The sequence below is a fragment of the Ylistrum balloti genome, unplaced genomic scaffold (genome assembly GCF_031769215.1).
Source record: "Ylistrum balloti isolate Yb309-2 unplaced genomic scaffold, AGI_CSIRO_Ybal_v1 Utg370232, whole genome shotgun sequence".
NCBI classification, from domain to species: Eukaryota; Metazoa; Mollusca; class Bivalvia; order Pectinida; family Pectinidae; genus Ylistrum; species Ylistrum balloti.
In genome coordinates this window covers 25,813-51,214 of record NW_026782191.1, presented here as the reverse complement: position 1 = coordinate 51,214, position 25,402 = coordinate 25,813, and the positions used below count along the sequence as shown (strand labels likewise).

The window sequence follows — 25,402 nt, the reverse complement described above, 5'->3', positions numbered from 1 at the left end:
TTTTCTATCACTTACAAAAAGATAATTTCAAAGTTACTTCTATAGACGTTCAAGCTCTCTGAGCGCAATAGTAACTCCCTAAAATATGTCTTAAACGATGTATTTATACAACCACAAATGTGCATTATTTTCGATAAAGTGGAATGTTACCATGATTGATTAATAAATTTAGATATTGAATATTAACTGGGAATCACCTTGAGCACATTTGCAATCTGCAGCAATCGCTTCCTGAAATTGTACTGTTAATTAGTGGCGTATCCAATGCCAAGACCCGCTGTAAAAGCCAACGTCGATATCAGAACAATGAATAAAAATAGCCGTAGAAAACTTTTATCTAACCGCTGGCCTATTTCTATCCACGTGTAATTAGTATCTGCTGTAGAATTCCTAGTGTATAGGACTTTGTTACTCCCCGTGGATAAACTGTCGTCTGGTTGCAGATCTTGTGGTTCCAAACTTTCAACATTATTTCCTCCGTGCTTGGGTGAACAACAACAGGAAGACTTTGTTTTCTTTTCCTGGAAAGTGACCGTCATCAGGATGTTTAACGTTTTAATAATCCATTTTGGAATTTCGGTATCCGGATCGGTGTGATGGCATTCCAGTACTATAATTGTTAATAAAACGGACACCATGCCCATTGCCAGAATAAACACGAGATATACGGCTGAAACAAACAAAGAAACACACACATTAATACTAAAAAATTGTCGCTTATATAAAAACTGTAGTTATATTGTCACAATCAAATTCTAGCAAATTATCGCAATGATATAGCTGCACATTTGCAATGATTACTCTGAAAACTTATCCCATAAATGACATTCCTTTAATAAGCAATACTGTAAAATCACATAATTTAATGAGGCTCATTTTCGCGGTTTTTAACAAAAGTACTTTTTCGTTGACATTTGATTGTGTAGATAGTTATTAATTATAGCTCAAGAGAATTTTCTTTCAGTTCGTGGATATATGAATTCATGGATTCCAAATCGACGATGGTAAATCCACCACGAAAATGAATTATTTTACAATACACTACCCTCCGATTCGGAAAGAATCTTGAGGGATGTTTAGTTACAGGAAGGATAATACTTGATATTATGAAGTTAATTTGCTTCTTATGTATTAAACAGCCAAACGAGGTAGTATTTCCTTGATCAAGACCTTTCGTCTTGTAATAGATTTCGTTAAAGCATATTCACAAGTCAAAGGGGGTTTTCAACTACTTTTACTGCGTTGTTGAAAGCATGTATTACACTGATAGATAAGTATGAATAACATGTTCAGAAAAAGTATCACTTTGAAAATTATATAATAAACACTTACGTTAACGTTATTAAACTCGATTAATACAATAATAAGTAAAATCTTATCACTTTATTAAAGAAACGCCTTCGAAGACAACTTATTATGTTGTTTTTAATTGTTTATTTAGTTAAAGCAAACTACTATGTGCCCGAATTTTAATTATAAATTAACACCTTGTTAAAGAACACAGATAACACGTAATCTTGTTAGAAAATGATAACGTATTTATGTCACTTACACAGGAGGGATGTGTTGACAGATGTGGTTGGGATAATCGTAGACACGAGAGTCAAATATACAGCGTAGGACAGCAGAACAGTTAGACAGTAGCCAATCCGTTCACCCGAATCAGGTGGCAGTTTGAACGCCAGGCAACTCAGAAACGCCAATAAAATTGTCGGGATCAAAGTGTTCAGAACATGGTACATAGGCCGTCGTTTTAGACTCATATGAAATGTTACTGATGAAAACGATTTCCCGCGTCGGCTTTTCGTTGAAGAGCTGGTATAATATGTATTGAACTCCCATTCTCCGTTTTCCGTGTAATACGTAGTATCAACTGGCGGTGTGTGCAGATTTAAAGTTATCTCAGTTGAAGTATAACCCCATGTACTTACAGTAATGTCACACACTTGAGTATCAAATGGATAAAAAGTCACATCTGTCTCACACATAGTCTCGTATATTCCTGAGGGTGTCCATGAAACAGTGCCATCTTGTTGAACACGCAATGGTATTGCATCGTCACTCATTACAGAAATATCTTTTACCCTAGAAATATACATGCAAATGAAAATGTATTTGCAAGATGCAGTTGATAATCAGGCAAGCACGCTAATACGTATGCTAATGATTTGTGTTATAGTTTTCATGATTGTGCTAATGCATTCAGTAAAGTGTGTAGAGTTTTAACTGAAATACTTACGAGTTGTACATGATAAGGGGTGGTCGCCATACTGTATCTTCATCAGAATATATAGCATATATATCATTATTATATGCCGAGTTTGAGCTCCAGCTCAGTCTTGCATCAGACCAGGACTATAACATAAACATCAAAACTTTATAAATGTAGATTATGTAAAATCTTACTTCCATGTCATGATTATCAATATTCGTTATGATAAACTAACCTTATACTAAATGTCCAACAATTGATAAGCATTATACAAAATATGTTACATTGAATGAGATGGAATATCATTGAATATGTGCAATTATTTCATATCTTCACAGCCGAATGGTGGCACGGATCAGAATGTAAACATGTACTTGACACTGCTCTAAAATTATCTGATGTAAAAAAAATCATGTTATTTATTGAATCATGACAAGTGCGTTTCCCCATCTTGATTTTGACTTTTCTATCGATCACTTAGGATTTTCCTCAGTCGCCTCTCAGGCTTCAATATTTGATCCATTAGCATTACTGACAAGTCCTGGAAGGACGAAACAGCTGTATGATTAATTTTAATTCAATGTTTGGCTCTACTGTATCTAACTCTGAATTTGTATATAAAAGTGTCTTTTGTACTATCATGAGCTTTAAAAAGAGTGATATGAAAGTCTCGAAAGAGTTTTGGGATTCCGTATCCCATCTATCCATCGACTTAGATATTTCAAAGAGTTTATTGAAACTTGAAACATAAAGACATGTAATAGGTGAGCATGCTGTACTTAGGGAAATATTATGATTGATCATATTTTTTTTTAAGTTGACTGCTAAAGGTTTTTTCTAACTTATTTTTCAAAAGTTTGATGCTATTTTGAAGAATGACTGGTAGGTTCTTCTTGCGCTCTAAATGCGTTCTGGTGATGACTATCACATTGTGATTTATATGCTCAACGTTGCCACAAATAGAGACCAAATTACTTTTTTCATATTACTGTAGATAAATTATGCTTGTTTGTATTTGTGCTTGCTTTTATTTTCATCGCATTGTTATATGCTTCATCACATTCAAAGTCATCAGATAGTGACGCATGTACAGTGGTTTGCGTCCACTTACCAGATCGAAGTAGCCAGTAGTGGTCAAGGACTGAGCTCGGACATCCTAATAAAAAAAAATAATTAAACGAGATAACAATAATCAAGATTAAGCAAACAGTAAAATACTTCTAATGTTTTACAACAATATATATGATAGCATCGCATAATTCATCAATTTGAAACAAAAATACTATGTTTTGAATGGTAATAATTGATTTGAGAAAAAAAACGATATTTTTTCCTAAGATTTCCTGTATTATCAATACATATGCCAGAGGATGCAATATGATATATAAAGACGATTTCAAAAACGTGTCAAGACAAAACATAAAAATGATAATCATGAAAAGAAATCAAATACTGTCGATTTCGTTTTCACTCCTCAAAATACTTTAAGTGTTTTGGCTGAAAAATTACATTTTATCGATGCTGCAGGCCTAAAACCTCTCTAAAATGATATCAGAAAAGGAATATGTGTTACTATCACAAAAGACAAAGTCTATCTATAAAGAAAATTAGAAATTAAACACACGGCCACCTTTTCTACTTTATGACAAACATAATATTGTGAATATTCCATTTCTGGATAGCAACATCTAAACTAGATGACGATTTTAAGATAACCCTTAAAGTGAATGAACCATACTAATGCTATACATATTCAGATGCCCAATGACATCACTGTTAAATCAATACCAAATAATATAAATACTTATCTAAAATTATAAACTGTAGATAACAAAATATAGTGACTTGTAACATGCTTTATGCTAAAGATATGATATTTAGTACAAAGTGTAACCATGGTACTAAATTTTATGTAAAACATTCTGAGCAGGTCCCGACATCACTGACATTTCATTTAAGATGTGTTCCTATGACTGGTCAAAGTTGATAAACTTTAAGATATGTTATATTGTAAGTAACGTGGTTACATGTACATTGTACATTTTTATTCCGTATTTGTTTAAGTTGTGGCCTTTGTGAGTTTATCAGGATCAGTCATTTAATGACCTGTTGTCTTAATTCTAATCTAAGATCTTCACACATTTGACTCATAAGGCTTAAAAAGTGGGTCAATGTCATTTATTTTTTTAAACGGGTAAAACTGTACCGAGAACATGGTACATACAAATTATCTCGATGCCCATTGGTTCTTGAATAGTTGGTTAAGGACGCTGGACCAAAGAACAACAGACAGATAGCAGACACTGTCAAGTACCATAGTGATCACTTGCACTTCAAATCTCAACCCCATAGTTACCATCGGAACAAGCATATTTTCTTGGGATAAAACATATCTTAGTACATGCTTATTATCTCTGAACAGAAACCGATCAAAAGTAATTTTGTGACATGTCATAAATCTTTCTTTGCATGATTCTTATTAGGACTAATACTTATGTCATTGGTAGTGTTATTGGCCTTACAACTTAATCTATATATCATTGTACTAACAGGGGAGTTAATAGTTACCACATGTCAGTGATATTGACTTTACAACTTTATCTAGATATCATTGTACTAACAAAGGAGTTGAAAGTAACGACATGGCAGTGATATTGACTTTACAACTTTATCTAGATATCATTGTACTAACCAGGGAGTTGAACGTTACGACATGGCAGTGATATTGACTTTACAACTTTATCTAGAGTTAATAGTTACGACATGACAGTGATAGGAACTCATGCTCTATTATATAGACACCGTTGTATTTTGTACTTACCAGGGAGTTGAAAGTTAATACATTGCATGTGATGTTGACGTCTACTTTAGAAGCTGGTCTAGCTTGTATCTGGTAGCTGTTTGTAGTGAACAATAGAGTCCGAAGAGCATTTTCCTTCGCGGAGGTGTACCCTGATTGCACGAGCTGTACATCTGAAATAGTTAGGACAAAAAAGGGAAGTTTTTAAAATTTCATTTCTATTTCTCACTGATTAACAATGAATTGGTGTGGTAGGGGAAAAGGGCTACGCCAACATATCCTTCATCTTTGAGCAGGTAACTTATTTACGTTTCGGCAAACATTTAAACACTTATTTCTTAAGAAAACCGTGTGATTATTTACACTGCTGTTCTATAACTTTATTGACAGGATCACAGAAGCATATTTAGAATATACAACATGCACCTCCTTCCTTTAATGAGTTAGGCACTCAAGAGACATCTACCATTTTTCATTAAAAAATTGTTATGAAGGAATTAATTCTTTTGTTTGTATATTAAGGTCTCGTTCTTGCCTCTAGTTTAGATGGTACACCTAAAACATGACTGACCGACCTTCACTGTCAAATATTACTCACTTGCCTTGCTGCAGCCACGTAAATATAGTAAAAGTACTTCTTTAAACCTCACTATCAGCTTCACAAATTTCATTCAAATTTCGAAAATGTATATTATATTCACATGTTTCAATGCATTATGTCAAATTTACGGTTTTTGTGAATAGGTGTGAATCGGGTTTGGTATAGGTGTTTGAAGGAAAAACGATTTCACATTCCACAGTGTATGAATTGCTAAGTATTCCTGAATTGTGTATATTTCGATTCAGAAATCAGAGCGACTGCACAAAATATACTCCACCCCCTTCAAACACGAATCGCTTCATGGGGATAGTTTTATTAATTATACGGCTTCGAAACCAATATAAGAGAAATAATTACTTAATTAAGGAAGCAGTACACAGTTGCTCGGTGTTGCCAGGGGTGATTTAGCTTTGTTCATTAGATTTCCTTATTATGATGGTTTTAATTAGAATCTGAAAAATAGATCCTTACTAAGATTGGTCTTGTCATTTTAAAGTTTACGACGTGGGGTTTAGTATATTTCAGAATAGTATTTTACATGTGTTGAAGATTATTATTGGGGCAGTCTCGAATCTGTGTCTACATACCAAAAACTAGCTTTACATAAATTGAGATTTTCTTAGTGGGTGCACGCGGTCATATTGTGAAGACGTTCTAAGTTGGATTTGGCTGAAATGTAAGAACACATGCAGTTTGTTACCATGACAGTGTTGTTAATTTCAAGTCAGATATTCAGAAATATTTTTTGCTATAAAGTTGTACTGTTAGGTTGAATCAATAGTATTTTGCTTTTTAAGCATTTTTAAGTTGGCAACCATGCCAATTACATGTCAGAATTCAGGAGACAATTTATATCAACACAAATATTACTAACATAATTTCTATTTCTCAACTATTAATGAAATTTTAATGCTGCCTATAAATATATATGTATACGCGCAAGGGTGTATTTTTCATAACCAATCTCCTGTACCTGTATATCTCAAACATGACCTATAATTTCAGAAAAATTGCAAATTAACTGTTTCCAGCTACAAAAACACACGAGACTAAACAGGTTACGATCCCGTTTCGGGTGACTAATTATATCTTGTCGTGTCGAATTATTTTGTGATATTGCAAGGGGGAAAGGGAGCGAAAAATCGGGTTCTTTCTTATTTTGTCCTTAAAACCATATAGCTTTATTTAAGCACACACATTTAATGGTAGGTTGTTCAAATCGCCCTCCGTCCTTGTTTGTTGTCCGTCCTTACACATTTTGAATTAAATCGCTTTTTCTTGAGAAGTACCTGTGAATGTTACACTTTTCCCATATTTAGGTACTCGTGATCCCTTGTTGTGCATTGTCACATTTTCATGCTAATTAGGAAATCAACAGTGCCCTCATGCGATCTTCTTGGATTTGGACAGTAATAGTTTGTTGAAAGAATGAAAGACGAGAAAAGATCCAACATTTCAGGAACTGTTAAAGATCAAACAATGGTGTGAGCTGAGATTCCTTTGTAATCTTGTTTTGGCTGTATGGCTTATATTTAAAGTTTAAAGAGTAATATAAGATTATTCTGCCTTTAATGGGATGAAATCAAAACATGTGTAGCACCTTTAACATTTAAAAGTCCTTTATCGTCTCGTTAGAATATGCAAAAAGATTAGCTAAGCTTAGGGGATTGTGGAGAAGAGGGGGGTGGGGTTGTTGAAGCAACAAAGTTAACCTACCTGTACAGAAAAGACAAAGAAGCAAAATCCAATTCATAGTCATAGTGAGACATCGGGTCTGTAGACGTCACACACTAGGTATAGAACAAACCACATAGACGGGTATAGAATGTTAGACTGGTCGCACGGAGGTATTTTCTACAGATACACTCTTCCAACCGGGTTAAGGTCATGACTTTAATTAATCCCTTATACATTGGGCCCACCATTACACACGTGGACATTAATACTCGATTATAACTTAAATATAAACAACTTACCTCTACAAAGGGCATTGAAATATCATAATCCATAGATTAAAATGTTCGCCAAGACAAAAATGAAATATGCAATAATTTTATGCAGCCTCTCCGGCTAATTTCATCATCTTTACCCTCTAGTATTTTATTTAATATTTATTTACTTTGCTGTAACGTCAACCTCCATGCCCTGTGCTGATTCATCAAATAGCAGTACGGTGCAGAATTTTTGTGTGACATGATAAATATTACAAATCCATTAGTGAAAATATTTGAAATATTTTAAAGGATTGAAAAGTTTTGAAAACGATCATATATCTGTTTGATATGTTGCGATTACCGTGACGTTCAAGTTAAGAATATATAAATCTTTATTTAAAATTGTGTGTCTATTGTTTGATAAATGCGATTTAATTTTCCTACAAATAAGATTGGTTATATATATATATATATATATATATTTAAATTTATTATTAAGCTTTTTGTTTATCGGCGACACTTGGTCCGATAAAGCAAGGCTTAGTAAAGTCTCAAAACACGAGTTCCTATCATATAACCCTATACAGGTAATACCCAAATCACGTCACCAGTACATGCACACTGACGTTCGTCGGTGAGACGATACCCGGGTACGGGAGGAGTCACGGAGACGGAAAACCCGTCAACCAATCAATACCCAAACAAAAAACATATATATAAAGATTTTACAACTATACTCAAAAACGAAATAATTTTTACTCCTGTTCTTGTGTCCTATTATTGGAAGTAAACGTCTTTGTACCACTAAACAATACAATATAAAATGTATGCTTTTTTTTCAATTGGTCTTTATCACCGACGTCAAACTCTCGTATCAACTTCCTATTATGAGATAAAGCGATATATATACAAAACTAGGCACTGAGTTGCAGGTATCAAAGTTCAGGACATCGGGGTACATCGTGGCTATAAAATTCGTTTTATTTGATACTGGGTAATAGGTTACGGGGTAATCAAGGGTTAAACAATTTGTTGTGTTTGGTACTGGGTAACATATTACGGAGTTCAGGATACTGGGCAATTAAGGGTTATAGGATTCGTTGTGTTGGGAATTTAATTACAGATTATATTGTTCAGATACAGAGTAATTAAGGGTTAAACAATTTGTTGTGTTGGGCACTGGGTAACAGGTTACGGAGTTCAAGATACGGGATAATAAGGGGTTGAATAATTCGATTTCTTAGGAAATGAATTACAGATTATGGACTTCAGATACGGAGTAATTAAAGGTTAAACAATTTGTTAGACACTGGGTAACAGGTTATGGAGTTCAGGATATGGGGTAATTTTGATAAAGATTTACATAATTCGTTGGTTTCGGTACTGGATTACAGATTACGTGAGTCATGATAAATAATAAATTGAAGAGTAAATTCAGCAGGCAGTGGGTAACGGGTAACGGAATACATACAACTCAGTAAAGGGTTACAAAGCACTGTGTATTCTGTTACCGGTTACAGAGTTCAGGGTACAGAGACGTTATAAGAGGAAGTGTTACGTGGGGGAAGAATATCATAGTTGGTAAATGATTGCAGGATTCAGATAACTTCCAATAGGTACCGTGAAGGTTTTAAGTAAAGGAAACTGTCACAGCAGAAAAAATAATAGTTGGAAATCAGAGAACTTCTGAGTACATGGTGGCACATTCCGCATCAGTGTTTGAAATTTTAGAAAAATATGTTCAAATATATAAAAATATATTTTACGTATGAAACGTTCCAGTCTTTTCATGTGTATTACCTATTTCATTGACAGATTGGTGTATGTTGGTTCTATTGAAAATTTTCCTGTTAGGAAATAAAAGTTCGATATATCCTTTTCTGCACTAGGATCAAAGTTTTCGCGTCAAGTTAGAGAACGACATGCTTAAGTTTTCATGATTACCATTTAGGTCATGCTGTTTCTTATCTTTACATTACCTTGTCCCATATAGTTATTTACTTCCGGCTGGACTTCCGGTAATGGTTGCTCCCAGTCATGCAATCGACCTCATGTCATATGGTTAAGAGGATTGCAAGATATTTGAACTCCACATTAACAAACACAGTTTTTAAAAGAATGGAACACTGCTACGTTAGATGTTCTCCAGATGAAGAAAGATTGAAAATTTCGTTTCAATATGGCGTTCAATCTAAACAACTGAAGATGTTTAATTTTGAGCGTCGATTTGACGAAACGGTCGGGGAACTCATCGATCGCCTTCATGCAGGCATCGAAAAGAAATGTCTCAAGAAGAAGAAGAAATCAAAAAGTGAATCAAATGAAGAATCGCTTCTTCCACCTATTACAATTTCTTTAGATGGAATCAACTTCGGGAAGGAAGCCACCATCAAAGATTCAATGGTCGATGGTAGCATTTTAAAAATTGCGGATTGTAAACTCTCAATTATTGTCAACGCACCGAAAATAATAAAAGTTTCCTTACCTGAATCAACGATGGCGGAGGTCCCAGTTATACCATTGATAGATGCAGAATTCACTGATTTGAAAGAGACCGAGTTTATATGGAGTAGAGTGAAAGGAAGTGAAATAGCTACGAATTCCAATTCACCAACGTTCAGTGAATGTGAAGAAGTTAGTAGGACATGTATTTACACCACAACTGTTGAGGATATTGGCTGGAAGCTAATGCTGAAATGTATTCCGAAAAGGGGAGCAATATCTGGAGAGGAAGTTTATACAGTGATGAAAAGTTCAATTACCCCAGGACCAGGAATTTGTCCTTTTCAAGCCAGACATTTATTTACGGAACATATCACAGAACCAAACTGGTAGTTATAAAATTATAGTGTTATATCACATGACAGCAGTGTTATTCTGTATTTAAGTGATGAGATATGATGTTCTTGTATCCACAGTAATGGAGACGTAAGCTGTATTAATAATATCTGGGACTACTATTGTAACAGGAGGGAGAGGGGGGGTCAACAGTTACCTGGTCCCGTCTCGCCCTGTATCACCGTCAACCCAGGTTCAATGGGTTCAGCTTGCGTTTTCGAAGGAGGACAAACACTGCTAATTTGAATTTAACAATTTATTTAACAGCAAACGTAAATTAAGGACAACAGCATAGGCCTACACAGACACAACAACATCCTCATCTATACCAAAAACGTAAACTTACCTACTACCTAACACCTCACTATTCCACCCCGCTATATAGCTTCCTACCTGAATGATGTCTAATTAACCTAACATATCCCCAGACCTACCTCAGAGAAGGTTTTCACCTCTGGAAGTCAATCCGACGCTCTGCACCCTAAATTACTAAACACACTACAGCTTATACCCTAAAATGACAATACGAGACAGCTAGAACCAATCACAACACATCACAAGAGACGGAACACCCCAGACACGGACGAAAATGCAAGGAAAACAAGACAGGAGAACTTGCACGTGATATACATAGACCTGCGACAAAACGGGTAACAGGTGACAGGACAAAACGATGAAGGGGTCACGGGTACACAGGGTACATACACTACAGTAGACATGACACACGGACACCTGTATAAAGCTGACTAAAAAATCAAGCATTGACAACTTCACATCACATAAAATTAAAGATGACATGATGTCCCCCGCTACACTATAATGAACCATTGGTTTCATCTGTCAACAATATCTGAGTGATGAGTTATGTTATTTCTGTATTCAGAATATCTAAGTGATAAGCTGTAGCGTTTTTGTATTAACAATATCCAAGTGATGAGCTTAACTATTCTGCATTCACAATATCCGAATAATGAGCTATGATATATTCTTGTATTCACAGTATCTGAGTGATGAGCTAAAACATTCTTGTATTCACAGTGTCCGAGTGATGTCCTATAACATTCTGGCAGACTTTTACGCTGATACTGACTACACCAGAGATATTCTGTACAACTACTGCGCACCATATGCTCTCAAGGGTGACTACCGCAGACCTCTCATCATGAAGGAGCTTTATGGTATTTCAGTCTATAGTCAATTTGCTTTGGAATCCTGTATCATAAATATTTCAGTTAAAACTAATACACTTGTATATATATATTGCCGTAAATGTACCTAATTTAGCACAATCAGAATTAATGCATTATCACTTTTTTGGCAAATTAGTACTTTGGTAATGATTTTTCCATATAAACGATATCCAATGGCAAGATATAGTACATTCATATTTCAGCATATTTTTCTTCAGCTTGAAAAGTACTAAAATAATATTTCCGCAAGCTATGTATATACTTTCAGTAACCTCATTGATGTAACTGATTTTCTTCTTCTAATTCATTTTGAAATTGCATTGAATCCCTGTTGTTAGTAAGTGATTGATAATTTGTTTAAGCAAGTTGAGATTTATTTCCATTAAGTATATTTATTCTTGACAAGGGGGGAGGGTACAGATGTAGCTGTTATACAGTCATAGTAAAATATTCATTTTTAACTTTGGCCTGCTGCTGTACCATTACAACAGTAGTAGACGTTCAATGTAATTATGAGACTATAATTGCAATTGTACCTTTATTGTGACATCAGAATGCTCAATGAAATGGAGAAAATATAGGATAATGGCAACTGTCAAAACAGGAGCAGCACATGTTAAAGCTGTTCCTATTATTGGATTTATGCTGTCATATATGATGAGACTTTTGCTCAATATAACTGGATATTTAGTGGACATTACCTTTGTTGATAATGAAAATTATGTTCTTAATAGACAATGTATTTACTGTCAAATTTTTATGAAAAATCCAAAACCCTAATAGGTTTCATTGGATTTGTCAAAAAGTCAAGTTTAAATTGTATCAATCATTATTACATTCAGAATCAATTTATTGAGCAAGTCTCTCTCTTTTTTATCCTTTTTTTCAAAGACAGCTTTTTGATATCTTAAGGGTGCACATACACATTTGATTCAATTCAATTAATTATTATCTGAATCGCTTTATTAGTTATTGGGTTTGTTATGTTAAACAGGCTACAACTGTGATATAATGTGTTTACAAGAAGTGGACAGGAAAGGCTTTAATTCCTATTTCTCGTCAGCTCTAGACTTGTTAGGATATACAGGCATTTCACAATGGAAAGGACCTAATGCTCCAGAAGGTGAAGCCATCTTTTTCAGAAGTTCTAAATTCAGGTATGTACTAAAACTGGTGTTTTATTTAGTTCCAATATGATTTCAGTTCATGGAATTCTGTGATTATTTGAGTTGTATATTATGTATAAGTATGACCTAAAAGACTGCTGGTTGACTGGATTTCTTATCTGACATTATTGTACCGACTGTTATATTTGAGGCTATACCTGTGCTATATCTATGTGCACAGCACTCATGTTATAGTAGTTACATGCTTTGTGGCATTTATTGTATTATAAATCATACATCTTCTTGAGATAACACATAAGTATTGGCACTCATTTGATAGCCATGGAAATGCAAATCCTATTTAGCCACTGATGTAAACTTATGACCCCTTCAGACTTCCAATGTACACTCTCAGCTTTGATTTTTTGTCAGTTTGGTAGCCGAGCATAGCATCCTCCTGTCAGAACAGCTGAAGAACAATCCAGCGTATACTGACATTGCTGAGAAGATTAGTGTAGACAGGGATGTTACAACATTGATGGAAGGTCATGGAGCTGTACTGCAGGTATATACATCAAGATGACCTATAGTCATTGTGTTTCGTTGGTTGTCATGCACTTTCCGTCGTGTGCAAACTTTCCATTTAAATGACTTCTTTTCAATAACCAGAAAGCACAGGGTACTGATATTAGGCCTATAGCATGATGGAATGAAGAGCTACCTTGTTTGTTAATATGAATGATCTTTCTTAATAACCAAAAGGCCCAGGGTGCTGATATTGGGCCTGTAACATGCTAGGATTTAGATCTAGTAAGTTAGTTGATATGGATGACCTTGACCCATTTTCAAGGTCACTAGAGTAAAAAAAATGTGCAAGTTTTTAAACAACTTTTGCTTAATAACCAAAGGGCGAAGTTGCTGATATTACGCTTGTAGCACAATGAAAAAAAGGATTAGTAAGTTTGTTAACATGACTGACATTGACCCATTTTCAAGGTCACTGGTATCAAATAGGTTAAAATATTTAAACAACTTCTTCTCAATAACCAGACCTGTAGCATGCAGGGATGTAGTGCTGCTGAGTTTGTTAATATGAATGACCTTAACCCACCTTCAAGGTCACAGGGTATAGTATGTCAAAATCTTTAAACAACTTCTTCTTAATAACCAAAAGGCCCAGGGTAGTCATAATGGGCCTGTAACATTGTGGGATGAATAGCTACCAGTTTTGTTTAAATGCATTACCTTTACCCACTGTCAAGGTCACAGGGTCAAATGTGTTGAAATACATAAGCAACTTCTTGTTAATAACCAAAAGTCCAAGGGTCATGATGTTGGGCATATAGCATGCTCTTTCAACAAGCAATATGTGTGGAGTAATGGCATTTTTGTAGTGCATCTGTAAAGAATATGATTTCAAGTTTACAGAAAATGTCTTTATGAACCAACCCAATGTCTTCTATGTAAGCTGTGGTGTATTTGAGTAATTTATCTAATGCCTGCTTGGCCTCTTTCATATATAGGTCTTTATAGTCAGATGACCCTGAAGTGATTGCATGTAAAATTATTGTAAATTGTAAATTATTTTGATAAACAGAATCTTACACAAGTTTAAGATGTAGATATCTGGTAGTTGTAGACATAATTTGGCGCAAGTTTATTAATCTCATGATGAGAATTTCAATTTGGCTTTATCAAATGAGAACTGTGTAAAACAGTGCCAAAGTGCTTGGTAGCATCAATCATTGTCAGAAGCCTTCTATATATTGGTAATTCAACTTTATTGTATAATGTTTGATACTGAAGTATATATTTATATGATAAATTATATTTTATCACAACTCTTTTAAGAATGTCATTCTTTATTTTGTAGTTTTTCATTGGTCTTATTGATATGCACATGCAAAAGGCCTGAAATGAAAGTTCTGTATCTAAATTTTACAAGTTTATAAATTTACATAACTATGAGAACCTGTGTGTATATAGTGTATGATGTTGATCCTTTATGAAGTAATATCTGGTGAAATGTTGCTGAAATGAAATGATCTAGTATTATATATTCATTGTAGGCAGTGGTGTTGAAGAGCACTGAAGACCCAAGTCAGGTATTATGTGTCGCTAATACTCACCTGTATTTTCGACCAGATGCTGACGCTGTAAGGCTTTTGCAGTGTGTGCTCTGTATCAAACATCTGGAGCAGCTCAAAGCAACATACAAAGATCAGGTAATACAATAAAATAGTTATCATTATCTTTCTTAAGATAAAGACTTCTTAAAAAGTTCACCATCTCTTCAACATCTCTCTACAGATACAATTTTGTTTAATACTTAAGGGAAGTATGCCTGTTATTAGTCTCTCCTTAGACATATTATTGATTTGAATATGGAGATAGTATATATAGTGGTCCATTTTCATTTAATAGTTGATACACTGATGCTCTTGCAATCAGTAATGGCCTTCAAATTTGTAATCAAAGCTGTTCAGAAACCAAAGTACACATGCACCGTCAATTGATCCATCATTCTTTTATGAAAAACAATTTTTGTCTAATTGGTCAAAGTAGTAATTACCTAGGTTCAGAAACAAAACAGTTCCAAAGGGAAACAAATCTCACTTGACGAGTTATGGAGATAGCATGTTGATAGTAAAAATAATGAATGGGTTTGGTGGTTATTCTGTTTTTATCTGCACATGTTATGTATTTTTCTACAGGGAGTAGATTTGGCAATTATTTTCTGTGGAGATTTCAACAGCCGTCCAGTACGTGGAGTTCATCAGTACGTGACCCAAGGTTTTGTACCCGGTGATCTCTCAGACTGGAATAATCCAGGTAAGGGGAGACTACTCTCTGCTATAAGGTATTCGAGGCATTTTGTTCTCATAAATGAAGTTAGACCATGATGTTTTGGAATATTTTTAGACTGTCATATGATCTTTGAAAAAATTATTTTGGACAGTCCTGAGAAATGTTTTTAATCTATCTATCAAAATTAACAAATACAAAATAAATACAAGTGGTAGTTTTGATAGCAATCCAGGTTTGATGTCTACAACACTGGACAGTAACCAGTAACTATACCACTTAGTTGTTCTTTACTGATGTAGACAGTTTGTTTGATTCTTGAGCATTTGCAAAAGAATTTTTTGTAATTTTTCATTTTTTTTTTTATTTAATTTGAAGGATGATTTCGCTGGCATCTCTCTGCCTTCATTTAAACAAAAGGGTTTTGCCTTCTAGATACAGGAGTTGGTAGTTTTAGGTCAGCACAATAGAATGCTTTAGAAGACTGCCTGTTAGAGTCTAATAATGCCTAAATTTGTGAATCTTTCATCACTTTTTAGGATCTTTAATTTGTTACTGTAAGTGAAATATTGGGATATCATTTCAGAATAATTTTGTTTGTTTTGCAGATAAACCAGAAGACGCTCATCTGTGCGGTATGACATTTTCCCACAGTCAAACACTAATCAGTGCGTGTGGATACCCAAAATACACCAATTATGTCGCTAACTTCCACGAGATGTTAGACTATATTTTCATAGACAGCAATAAATTCAGTGTGGAAAAAGTTATCCCCCCTCCGGACCATGAAGAGGTGGTTTTACACACAGCTTTACCAAGTGTTGTATTTCCCTCAGATCATATAGCTCAGATCTGTGATATTAAGTGGAAACAAACTCAAAATGTTTTGGAGGAATCACAATAATACCTCACTAACTTGTTAACACTCTCATCTGTTTTATGTGATCTTCTGTCATCTGGGACCTTTTTATTACAGATTTTCAACCAGATTTAAAGATTGAATTTGTTTGTTTTATTGCCATATGACCAGCCAGAGTCATTTTGAGAAAGGGTTTCCTTGTAGTAGTTACTACCTCACATAACAGCATCTATATGGGAGGCTCACTTTATACCATCCACATCAACTGGAGAAGCGTCTGACATAGGAGCATAACCAAGGCAACAACACAGACTAGTTTGCTTCTCAATTTTCTGGGAAACACATATTGCCACTGGAAGGTCTTGGACATTTTTTTCTATTTTATTGTAATTGATTGAAATTGAATTGAAATTTGGATAGTTTTCAAGATAAAAAAATAAGTTAAGATTAGATTTATACAATTTGTGAAAAAAATATTAGTTGAACACTGCTGCAAACATGACAAAATTAAAACATTGCACTTTTAAATTAAAGACTCATAGATTTTCACACAATTTTAAGATTTAAAAAGATTTGATATATTACCACTTTTTGTGTGTCACCTTTTTCAGGAATAATTCATTTTACTTCTTTCAGTTAGAATTTGTTTAATTTTCGTTGCTTTTTTGCTTTTTTTTTAATCTGATGGCTAACCAGTGATTTAGATTATAGAAGAAACAAAATTAAAATATGCTTTTTTTAATTATTTTGAGGGCTATTACTATGATAGTGATTGAAGCTGAAACCAAACAATTAAAAGAAATTTATGATACTTGGCATAATTTTGAGTTCAATTTTACAAGTATCAGATTTTGATTTTTAGAATAAATCATGAATAAAATGGATGAAGCACGGACATCTTGATTCTGTGATTTATTGTGTAAAAACAATATCGTTTTCACATGATGATTTGAAATGGCAAAAGTTTATGTAAGCTCATGAAAAAACAATTGTAGTGCATGCTGAATATTTATCAAAAAAATATAAAATTTAGGTTCACAAATAAAATTAACAATCTTGCAGAAAAACTGCAGATTTGGCATTCCTTTAGATTTTATATCAATCTGAACTAACGTAATATAAAATTAATATCCTGATCTCAAAAAGATGAGATTTTACATGTTAGTTTATTTCAAATTACAGTGAAACAATATGATTATTAAGACTGAAATGTCTTAGCTTTTAGAATGTGTCAGGTTAATGATATGTGATTCTTGTACATGCACTGCAGAGATCTGAACTTGAAGAGTCCAGCTTCATAGTACATTTGTCAATCATAGGTAATTATAGTATTTTCTTATGTGCTGAATGTTATGAATTATAAAGTTGAAATGTCCAAGATCTGAAAATGAAGGGCAATATAGAATGTTATTAAAGATATCTCAAAACATAGAAATAAGGTGATGTCTTTAAAATTACTTTGAACGTATACACCTGTTAAATCCAATCAATCAAACCCGACGTTTTCTATTTCAAATGCATGCTTAGGATGTTTTACTGAAATCAGTATAATCACTACAAACGGAATAAAATATGTATCTTTATTAGCTCACCAGAGACATAGGGTTTCCCTTTGCTGATGTTGTGCATCTGTAAACAATTCAATATTTTTTACTTTTTCTCAAGAACTCCAGAACAGATTTCAAAAAAATTTTACAGGAACCCTTTCCTGGCCTACGATGAACCAAAATATTGAATTATACAGTCCCCACCCTGCAGGGACCTGAGGGTTGGGGGCCAAACGTTTCAAATTTGAGTTTTGAAAATCTTTTTCTCAAAACCCAGATATGGTAGAATTAAGTGCTCCACATGGATTGAAGCATATGAACATGCTTCACCAAAATTGTGAATTTCATGGCCCAAGGGTCTCACATTTCCCCGTGGAGAGGGGGTAAAGTTTATAATAGTATTTATAGGAAAAATAGAATTTTGAGCATAATTTATTTAATTTCCTTTGAAAATATTTTCAAACTTGGTCAGAATTATGAGCAAGGGATGACAGCTATATAGTATGCACATAGTGATCCTGGCTAAAAAGTTGCCAAATTGACTAAGTTTTCCAAAGTCATCTCAACACCCAGGTAGGGTAGAATCACATGCTCTGCATGGATTGAAGCATCTTAAAGTGCTTTAATTACCAATATGGGTCTTGCATTTCTTCTTGAGGAAGAGATTAACTTTATTGTAATTTTTGAGCATAGCGTTGTTTATTTAAGTAACTTTGTAAGAATTATAGGTATAGGATGACAGTTTTGATGGATGTATTGACACTGGGTTACAATCATTGATGTCGCAATTTCTTTTTTATGACACTTAAAAGCTACTTACCTTTAACCAAGTGCTAGGTCTCTTGTATGGTTAACATACCAGATGGTACCAGAACTAAACATGTATACAAACATATACAAACATATCTACACTGTATATTTATATTTGGCTAACATATGACATTGAACCAGAGATGTATTGACTAGGTCAAAGCTATAAATTTGAATTTGGTTATCATATATGACTTCTTGGTTAATTTAACCTCACTCAGCAATTCTTGTCACCTCAGTTCGTGGCATGGCCTAGCGATTCGTGTAGACCTCGCTTGTAACAATACTTAGAAATCCATGTAACAGCAAGCCATCTTACATAGAAAACCAACAGATGGAATACTAATGACAAAGTGACATGGATACCACAAACACTATAGGTTTTATCAAATTTTCATTTACAAACTTGTTTTTTATGATAGGTCGCTGACTAGCTACTATGAATACTCATGATATACAGTATAGAAAATTATAGACCATGATTTCATGATCAACACCGCATTTTTCTATACTTGTGCCCTAATTGCATGATCGTAAACCGATCATTGGATCTTAATATTTTCTTATTTCTAAATTTTGTACATCTTCTTTGTTTTTTCTTGATACAACCCTGACGCCAGGAAGGCGTTGGGTTCTATCTTTCGGTCATGACATACCAAAACTTAGGGAAATGGCAGTTACTACACGTAATTCCTGCTTAAAGGTCTTTGTTGTAGTCTTAGATAGACTTGCTTGTTCATTGTCGGTGTAATATAAGCGGGCGGGATGTCCTGCTGGGGACCTCCAGGAGTATATTTCTTAAAGTTCGCACTATAAAGCCGACCAGTTCTGTTCTATCACAGGAAATCTTTAACAATCAAATCACAGCCTCTCAAAACATACGCACACAAAACATACACTCGCTTCGCATACACCGGAAGGCTTAAACGCTTAACTAGTCCTGATGATTGTTTGTACGTTAAACAATAACATGAAAATAAAACTTCCTTTTCCCGAAAATGTGAACCATTGAAATTACAGTGTGGTATTTCCTTAAACTATATCATATTTTAAAATTTTCCAGTCCGCGAAAGAAAAGACGGCGAAGATGTTCTGATTGTAGAAAAATGTTTATTGTTGATTATCAAAAACATCAAGTATAACGTTAATACATGCGACAATAGATAACAATAGATACATGTAGCATGTAAGTAAGAAGTAGGAAATGTCATAAAAAGTATACCAAGTGAATCATCACAATATTTATACCACATAATAAAGACATTTAAAACGGATTGCATGAAATTTCCAACAAATGTTTCTATAATGACAGCCCGTAAACTTCTCTGAGAAAATTAACAAAGAATATTGAAATGTGCTAATTCATTCGTGTAGCCGTTACCGCATTTATCCAGGACTTTACGAAAACAAGTACGCGTATCGACATGGGTGTGTTATTGGTAAATACCAGTATAGGCATATAATGATCTCAGCTGGCGAACTCACGCGACAGTTTGTTTGATAAATGTTTTCAATTATTTCTGTTTAAATAACATGGTACTATTTCTCTCCTTTATGTGTCTGTTGTTTAACTTACATGTCTATTGTTCTCACGTGATACTTCGCGAGCGACGGGTATCACAAATTTATGAGAAAATACAAATGTATAACATTGTGTTTTGTACCTTTTTTGCCTAGAAACACATCCAATTTGCCATCGATGTTTTTCTAGACTGAAAATTGTTTTTAAGTTATCACGTTAGCGTACTAGAGATTTGTTGTTTTGCAGATAACATTTCCCTTGTAACAAATGAGAAATGTCACTAATCTGTATATATATACTTTTTTTAAACGGCCACGGAAAATATCGGGAACTACAATGGTTTTTAAGAAAAGTGTTTATTCTAACTATAATTTTTTTAAGACAATATCAAAATATATAGTTTTTAAAATCATATTGCATTCATTAAGCTATGAATGACATAAGAAAATGATGGTAAATTAGGAATATTAAACGGTTAAAAAGTAACGTTGCCTACTGTTTTTAGATACTGATTTTTAATGAAATTTTAATGAATACTGCCTACTACACAGACAAAAAACATGTTAACAAGAAATATCTATAAGTTCCACGTATAGGATTGTTTATATGGTTTGATTTGTATTGTGGAAGACTGTACGATGCAACCATAGAATTTCAATTTCAAAATTTTTTGGTAAAGATTTAATCTCGGACAAACACCATGAAGGGCTCTAACTCTAGATTATCAGTTACTGAAATGTTTATCAAGCGAGACACTGATGACTGATGAAAATGGTAGAATCGATAAAAATGGTAAATATTGCAATGAATGGAGCAGATGCATTACTTACATAATATACGTATCGTTTATTGTTGTGCTGATTTTTCATGATTTACCCTTTTTTCCATAGGGATACATTGATAAGAACTGTAAAATATACATTATAATTTAATGTGCCATACGTCATCTTCAGTCAATTAAATGCTTAAAATTAAACTATTCATGCTACAATGATCAATCGTTAGAAAGTAAAACTTAAATTGATTGATTCTAAGCAATTTAAACTGTTAAAAATCGTATTTGAAATTATGACACATAAATGTACATATGTATATGTACACAAAACCTTGTATGAAAAATATAAGACCCTTCTCAGTAAACGAATGAATCATACCAGAGAGAGTTCCTGTTTTAGATATACACATGTCACCAATCGTACATTACCTTTCAGTTCCGATCAGTTTCACAACATAAGACAAGACAATAGCTATATCAAACAGCCAGCTCCCATTACGGTTAGATTTTATGTCTCCACGCACGGGTAGACTTATTGAATACAACGAACAGTTGATGTACACAGTACTCTCTGTTGTATAGAAACAATATATATTGATTATGGCGAAGACCTTTGATAGTTTTAACCTTTGATGATTGGGAAAAGGACTCTCGAGATCGCATAAATAATATATACATTCACTTTGCCCAGCGACACGTAAACAAACACAACGGGACGGTCATTCATAAACAATAACCTGTTTTGACGATGGTTACGCCCATTTATGGAGCAATATCACAAAACAAATATCTACGTAGTCACAATAGGTTTTACACAATAAAAAGAAATATTGTAGGGAGTATTGAAAATTTAGTCATAATTTCAAATAACTAGCAATATCATATGCAATATGTTTTAATTGAGGAATTTGAAAAAGAACTGGTGTTTTTTAAGAATAATAATTGGCGTTATATGCTTTTTAACAATTACCACAAACAACTAAATAACAAATGTTACTAATCCTTCAACGATGAAAACTGTTTCTAAACGTCACGTGAGATAGAGGTAGAATAATATTTGGCGTATTAAACTGACGCACGTGTGTGGGTAATTTTTTAATGATCTTCTCCTACAAAGTATTTTGTAAATTATTGTTAATAATCATCTGATATATTAATGAAATAACATGTGCCGTTTGTAACAGAAGAAAATGTCACTAGAATAATTACTTTTAACCTACATACTAAACAACATATCTAAACATCTATGTTGCTAACAAATCTAACGGATATAACCTAAACTATTACAAATTTCGAAAATATTGAAAAATTTGACAATTATTCGATATCATATATATATATATATTTACATACTATCTGCATAGTTTTTGTTGGGCATATTGATTTTTGTGTCAAAGAGGATAAAAATCGTGAACATTCTCGTCGTCGTCGGTACTATCAGTATTTGATATTAATATTATGAGAAAAAAAATCATCTAATTTCAGAATTCGTAATATTGCGCTTATTGAAACATTCAAAGCCAAATTATTAGAAGATCCTTAGAAAAGTTAAATATATCATATTACATACTACACAATTTCGCACTCTCTAAACCACTATTGCGGTACTTTGTTATTCATTATAAGTGTCATATGTCGTAAGTCAGTTCATGTAACCCTACAATGTTGACATGAAAATATGTAGTAACAGTGGAATAAAGAAAAAATATCAAATTGATAAAAAGTTTACCATAAATACAAGGAACACATTTTATATTGTAAAAATTGACCAATCAAAAAGCCTGATAAAACTGTACAAAGCGCAAAACAAACATACAAAAGAAAATGAAGTGCAACAAACAGAACATCTAACAGCTTCTTCAGTTCTTCTAAATTGGGAATCTGCTTCTTGCAACACACTCGTGAGTGATTTTGAATTATTAGCCCCAAAATAGTGCTGTATATTTGATATGGCTGAAGACACTGGTAAAATATCCTATATGTTACAATGTCTGTGTTATAAAGTATTTCCGAAGCTAATTAACGTATAGGTACCTTAATTACAACAACAGATGTACAGATCAATAGACCCTGTTATATTATACAAGGTAGAAAGGTTACTAGTATCCATAACATACTACTGAAGAGATTTCCAACCTATGTAACCGTATTGTTCCCTGTGACTTATTGTGATAATTTGTTGTCGTGTACATCGGAAAATTCTGGTAGGACGATTTGATCAGTCAATAGATATCTGGTTTTATATTTTTTAAAGTGATATCAACAGTTATTGTCATTTAAGTCAACAGAGTTGCAATACGTCATCATTTCCTCACAATTAAATACCATATGTTAAAATATAACAAACTTTTCTGCAGTTTTTTTATTAATTGTCTATAAACTGAACCACAAAGCAAACTAAAGAGTGGCATTGCATTGGCTAGGGTGGTACAGCTATATCACGCAGTGTAGGACTTCACGGATTTTTTTTATAAGAAGGCAAGAGATGGTTAGGACGGGCATACAAGAGGAAACAAATTTTAAAGGTTAACAACATAAACTGCAACTGAAATTATTAAGTAAGTAGCTAATCTATGGAGCCAATTCGACACGAATTAGGTATTCGGAATCACTTTGAAATATCAAGTGCTGTATCACATTGAATTGGACATTGTATGGACAGCTTGTGTGTACAAGTACATGCAGAACGCATAGTTAGAATTCAAACGCGATAGGAGGTCTAAACAGAAACAAGAAAATACCAGTTTCAAATTAAAAATCGATGAAACGAGGGCAAAAATAAGGCTAAGACCAGGTGTTTCCTACAGGTAACCATCCATTACTTGAATCCCCCAGAGCTCAGTCCAAGTTAGTAATGCCACGTTCTCAAACGATAACAAACCAAGATTAGCAACAAACACAGCAAGAGGCAATAAGTGATGTCGGTAATACCCAACGTGTGAAGTTAACGGTAAAAAATGGACAAAGCCAGGAACCATGTTATGCAGCATTACAACTGCATTGTATCCAGTATTCACAGAAAATATCAAAACGACAAAGATGGTTTTTGTTCTCATATCTTTGATATGAATATAAATACTTTCATTGTTTCAGACATCGCCTGAAAGATCACCTAATATCAATGGCCTGTGCATAGAAAACTAATTCTTAATACAGAAATAAACACCGTGTCTTAAACAGTTAAAAATATGTTTGACGTATCGATAAGTAGTTTTCTGCATCATTCGTCTGATGAAGGTGACAGTGTAGTCATTGAAACGTTTGATGAAGGTGACAGTGTAGTCATTGAAACGTTTGATGAAGGTGACAGTGTAGTCATTGAAACGTTTGATGAAGGTGACAGTGTAGTTATTGAAACGTCTGATGAAGGTTACAGTGTATTCATTGAAACGTCTGATGAAGGTGACAGTGTATTCATTGAAACGTCTGATGAAGGTGACAGTGTAGTCATTGAAATGTTTGATGAAGGTGACAGTGTAGTTATTGAAACGTCTGATGAAGGTTACAGTGTATTCATTGAAACGTCTGATGAAGGTGACCGTGTAGTCAATGAAACGTTTGATGAAGGTGACAGTGTAGTCAATGAAACGTTTGATGAAAGTGACAGTGTAGTCAATGAAACGTTAATGAAGGTGACAGTGTAGTCATTGAAACGTCTGATGAAGGTTACAGTGTATTCATTGAAACGTCTGATGAAGGTGACCGTGTAGTTATTGAAACGTCTGATGAAGGTTACAGTGTATTCATTGAAACGTCTGATGAAGGTGACCGTGTAGTCAATGAAACGTTTGATGAAGGTGACGTCTTTGATGAAAGTGAAGGTGAAGGTTACAGTGTATTCATTGAAACGTCTGATGAAGGTTACAGTGTATTCATTGAAACGTCTGATGAAGGTTACAGTGTATTCATTGAAACGTCTGATGAAGGTGACCGTGTAGTCAATGAAACGTTTGATGAAAGTGACAGTGTAGTCAATGAAACGTTGATGAAGGTGACAGTGTAGTTATTGAAACGTCTGATGAAGATGACAGTTGAGTCATTGAAACGTTTGATGAAGGTGACAGTATAGTCATTCAAACATTTGATGAAGTTGACAGTGTAGTCATCTGAGCTACTGACGATTGTGACAGTTAAATTAAGATATCATAATTTCAAACTAGTTGGTAACTGCCAAATAAATAAGCATTCAGTGTCCTTTAGGGAAGTTATTGATTCCAGACGGCGTGAATGGTTTACCGGAGATTAGCGGTTTATACAAAACGAATTATAGTGGTGATATAGTTTTTAACATACAATAGTGATAATGATATCAAAAGTAACACAGTCTAATCGTTTTACCGGGTACTCATTGCATGCATAAAATATATTTTCAAATACAGTTGTACTGTATTTGACAGAAGGTG

The 25,402-nt window shown here is 33.9% G+C and overlaps 2 protein-coding genes across 2 annotated transcripts; one reads left to right on the top strand and one right to left on the bottom strand.

Annotated features, from left to right (window-relative positions):
• Nucleotides 1-245: 245 nt before the first annotated feature.
• Nucleotides 246-6,957, bottom strand: LOC132552041 (acetylcholine receptor subunit alpha-like). Its single transcript, XM_060216180.1, has 6 exons — nucleotides 6,903-6,957; nucleotides 5,034-5,185; nucleotides 3,324-3,368; nucleotides 2,240-2,355; nucleotides 1,553-2,085; nucleotides 246-670 (listed from the first exon to the last, which is right to left on the bottom strand). Exons 1-6 carry the CDS (start codon nucleotides 6,955-6,957, stop codon nucleotides 246-248), a joined length of 1,326 nt encoding a protein of 441 aa, XP_060072163.1.
• A 2,626-nt stretch (nucleotides 6,958-9,583) lies between these two features.
• On the top strand, nucleotides 9,584-16,888 carry LOC132552049 (2',5'-phosphodiesterase 12-like). The gene is made up of 7 exons (XM_060216189.1): nucleotides 9,584-10,378; nucleotides 11,424-11,563; nucleotides 12,570-12,732; nucleotides 13,114-13,246; nucleotides 14,751-14,906; nucleotides 15,396-15,513; nucleotides 16,095-16,888. Exons 1-7 carry the CDS (start codon nucleotides 9,585-9,587, stop codon nucleotides 16,388-16,390), a joined length of 1,800 nt encoding a protein of 599 aa, XP_060072172.1. The 5' UTR covers nucleotide 9,584; the 3' UTR covers nucleotides 16,391-16,888.
• The last annotated feature ends 8,514 nt before the right edge of the window (nucleotides 16,889-25,402 follow it).

Coding starts and splice junctions, on each gene's coding strand:
- LOC132552041 (XM_060216180.1), bottom strand. CDS start 6,957: ATGCACAACAAGGGATCACGAGTACCTAAATATGGGAAAAGTGTAACA. Junction 2,356..3,323: donor CTACTGGCTACTTCGATCTG/GTAAGTGGACGC, acceptor TTTATGTTATAG/TCCTGGTCTGATGCAAGACT. Junction 671..1,552: donor TGTCAACACATCCCTCCTGT/GTAAGTGACATA, acceptor TGTTTGTTTCAG/CCGTATATCTCGTGTTTATT.
- LOC132552049 (XM_060216189.1), top strand. CDS start 9,585: ATGCAATCGACCTCATGTCATATGGTTAAGAGGATTGCAAGATATTTG. Junction 12,733..13,113: donor TTCAGAAGTTCTAAATTCAG/GTATGTACTAAA, acceptor ATTTTTTGTCAG/TTTGGTAGCCGAGCATAGCA. Junction 13,247..14,750: donor GTCATGGAGCTGTACTGCAG/GTATATACATCA, acceptor TATTCATTGTAG/GCAGTGGTGTTGAAGAGCAC.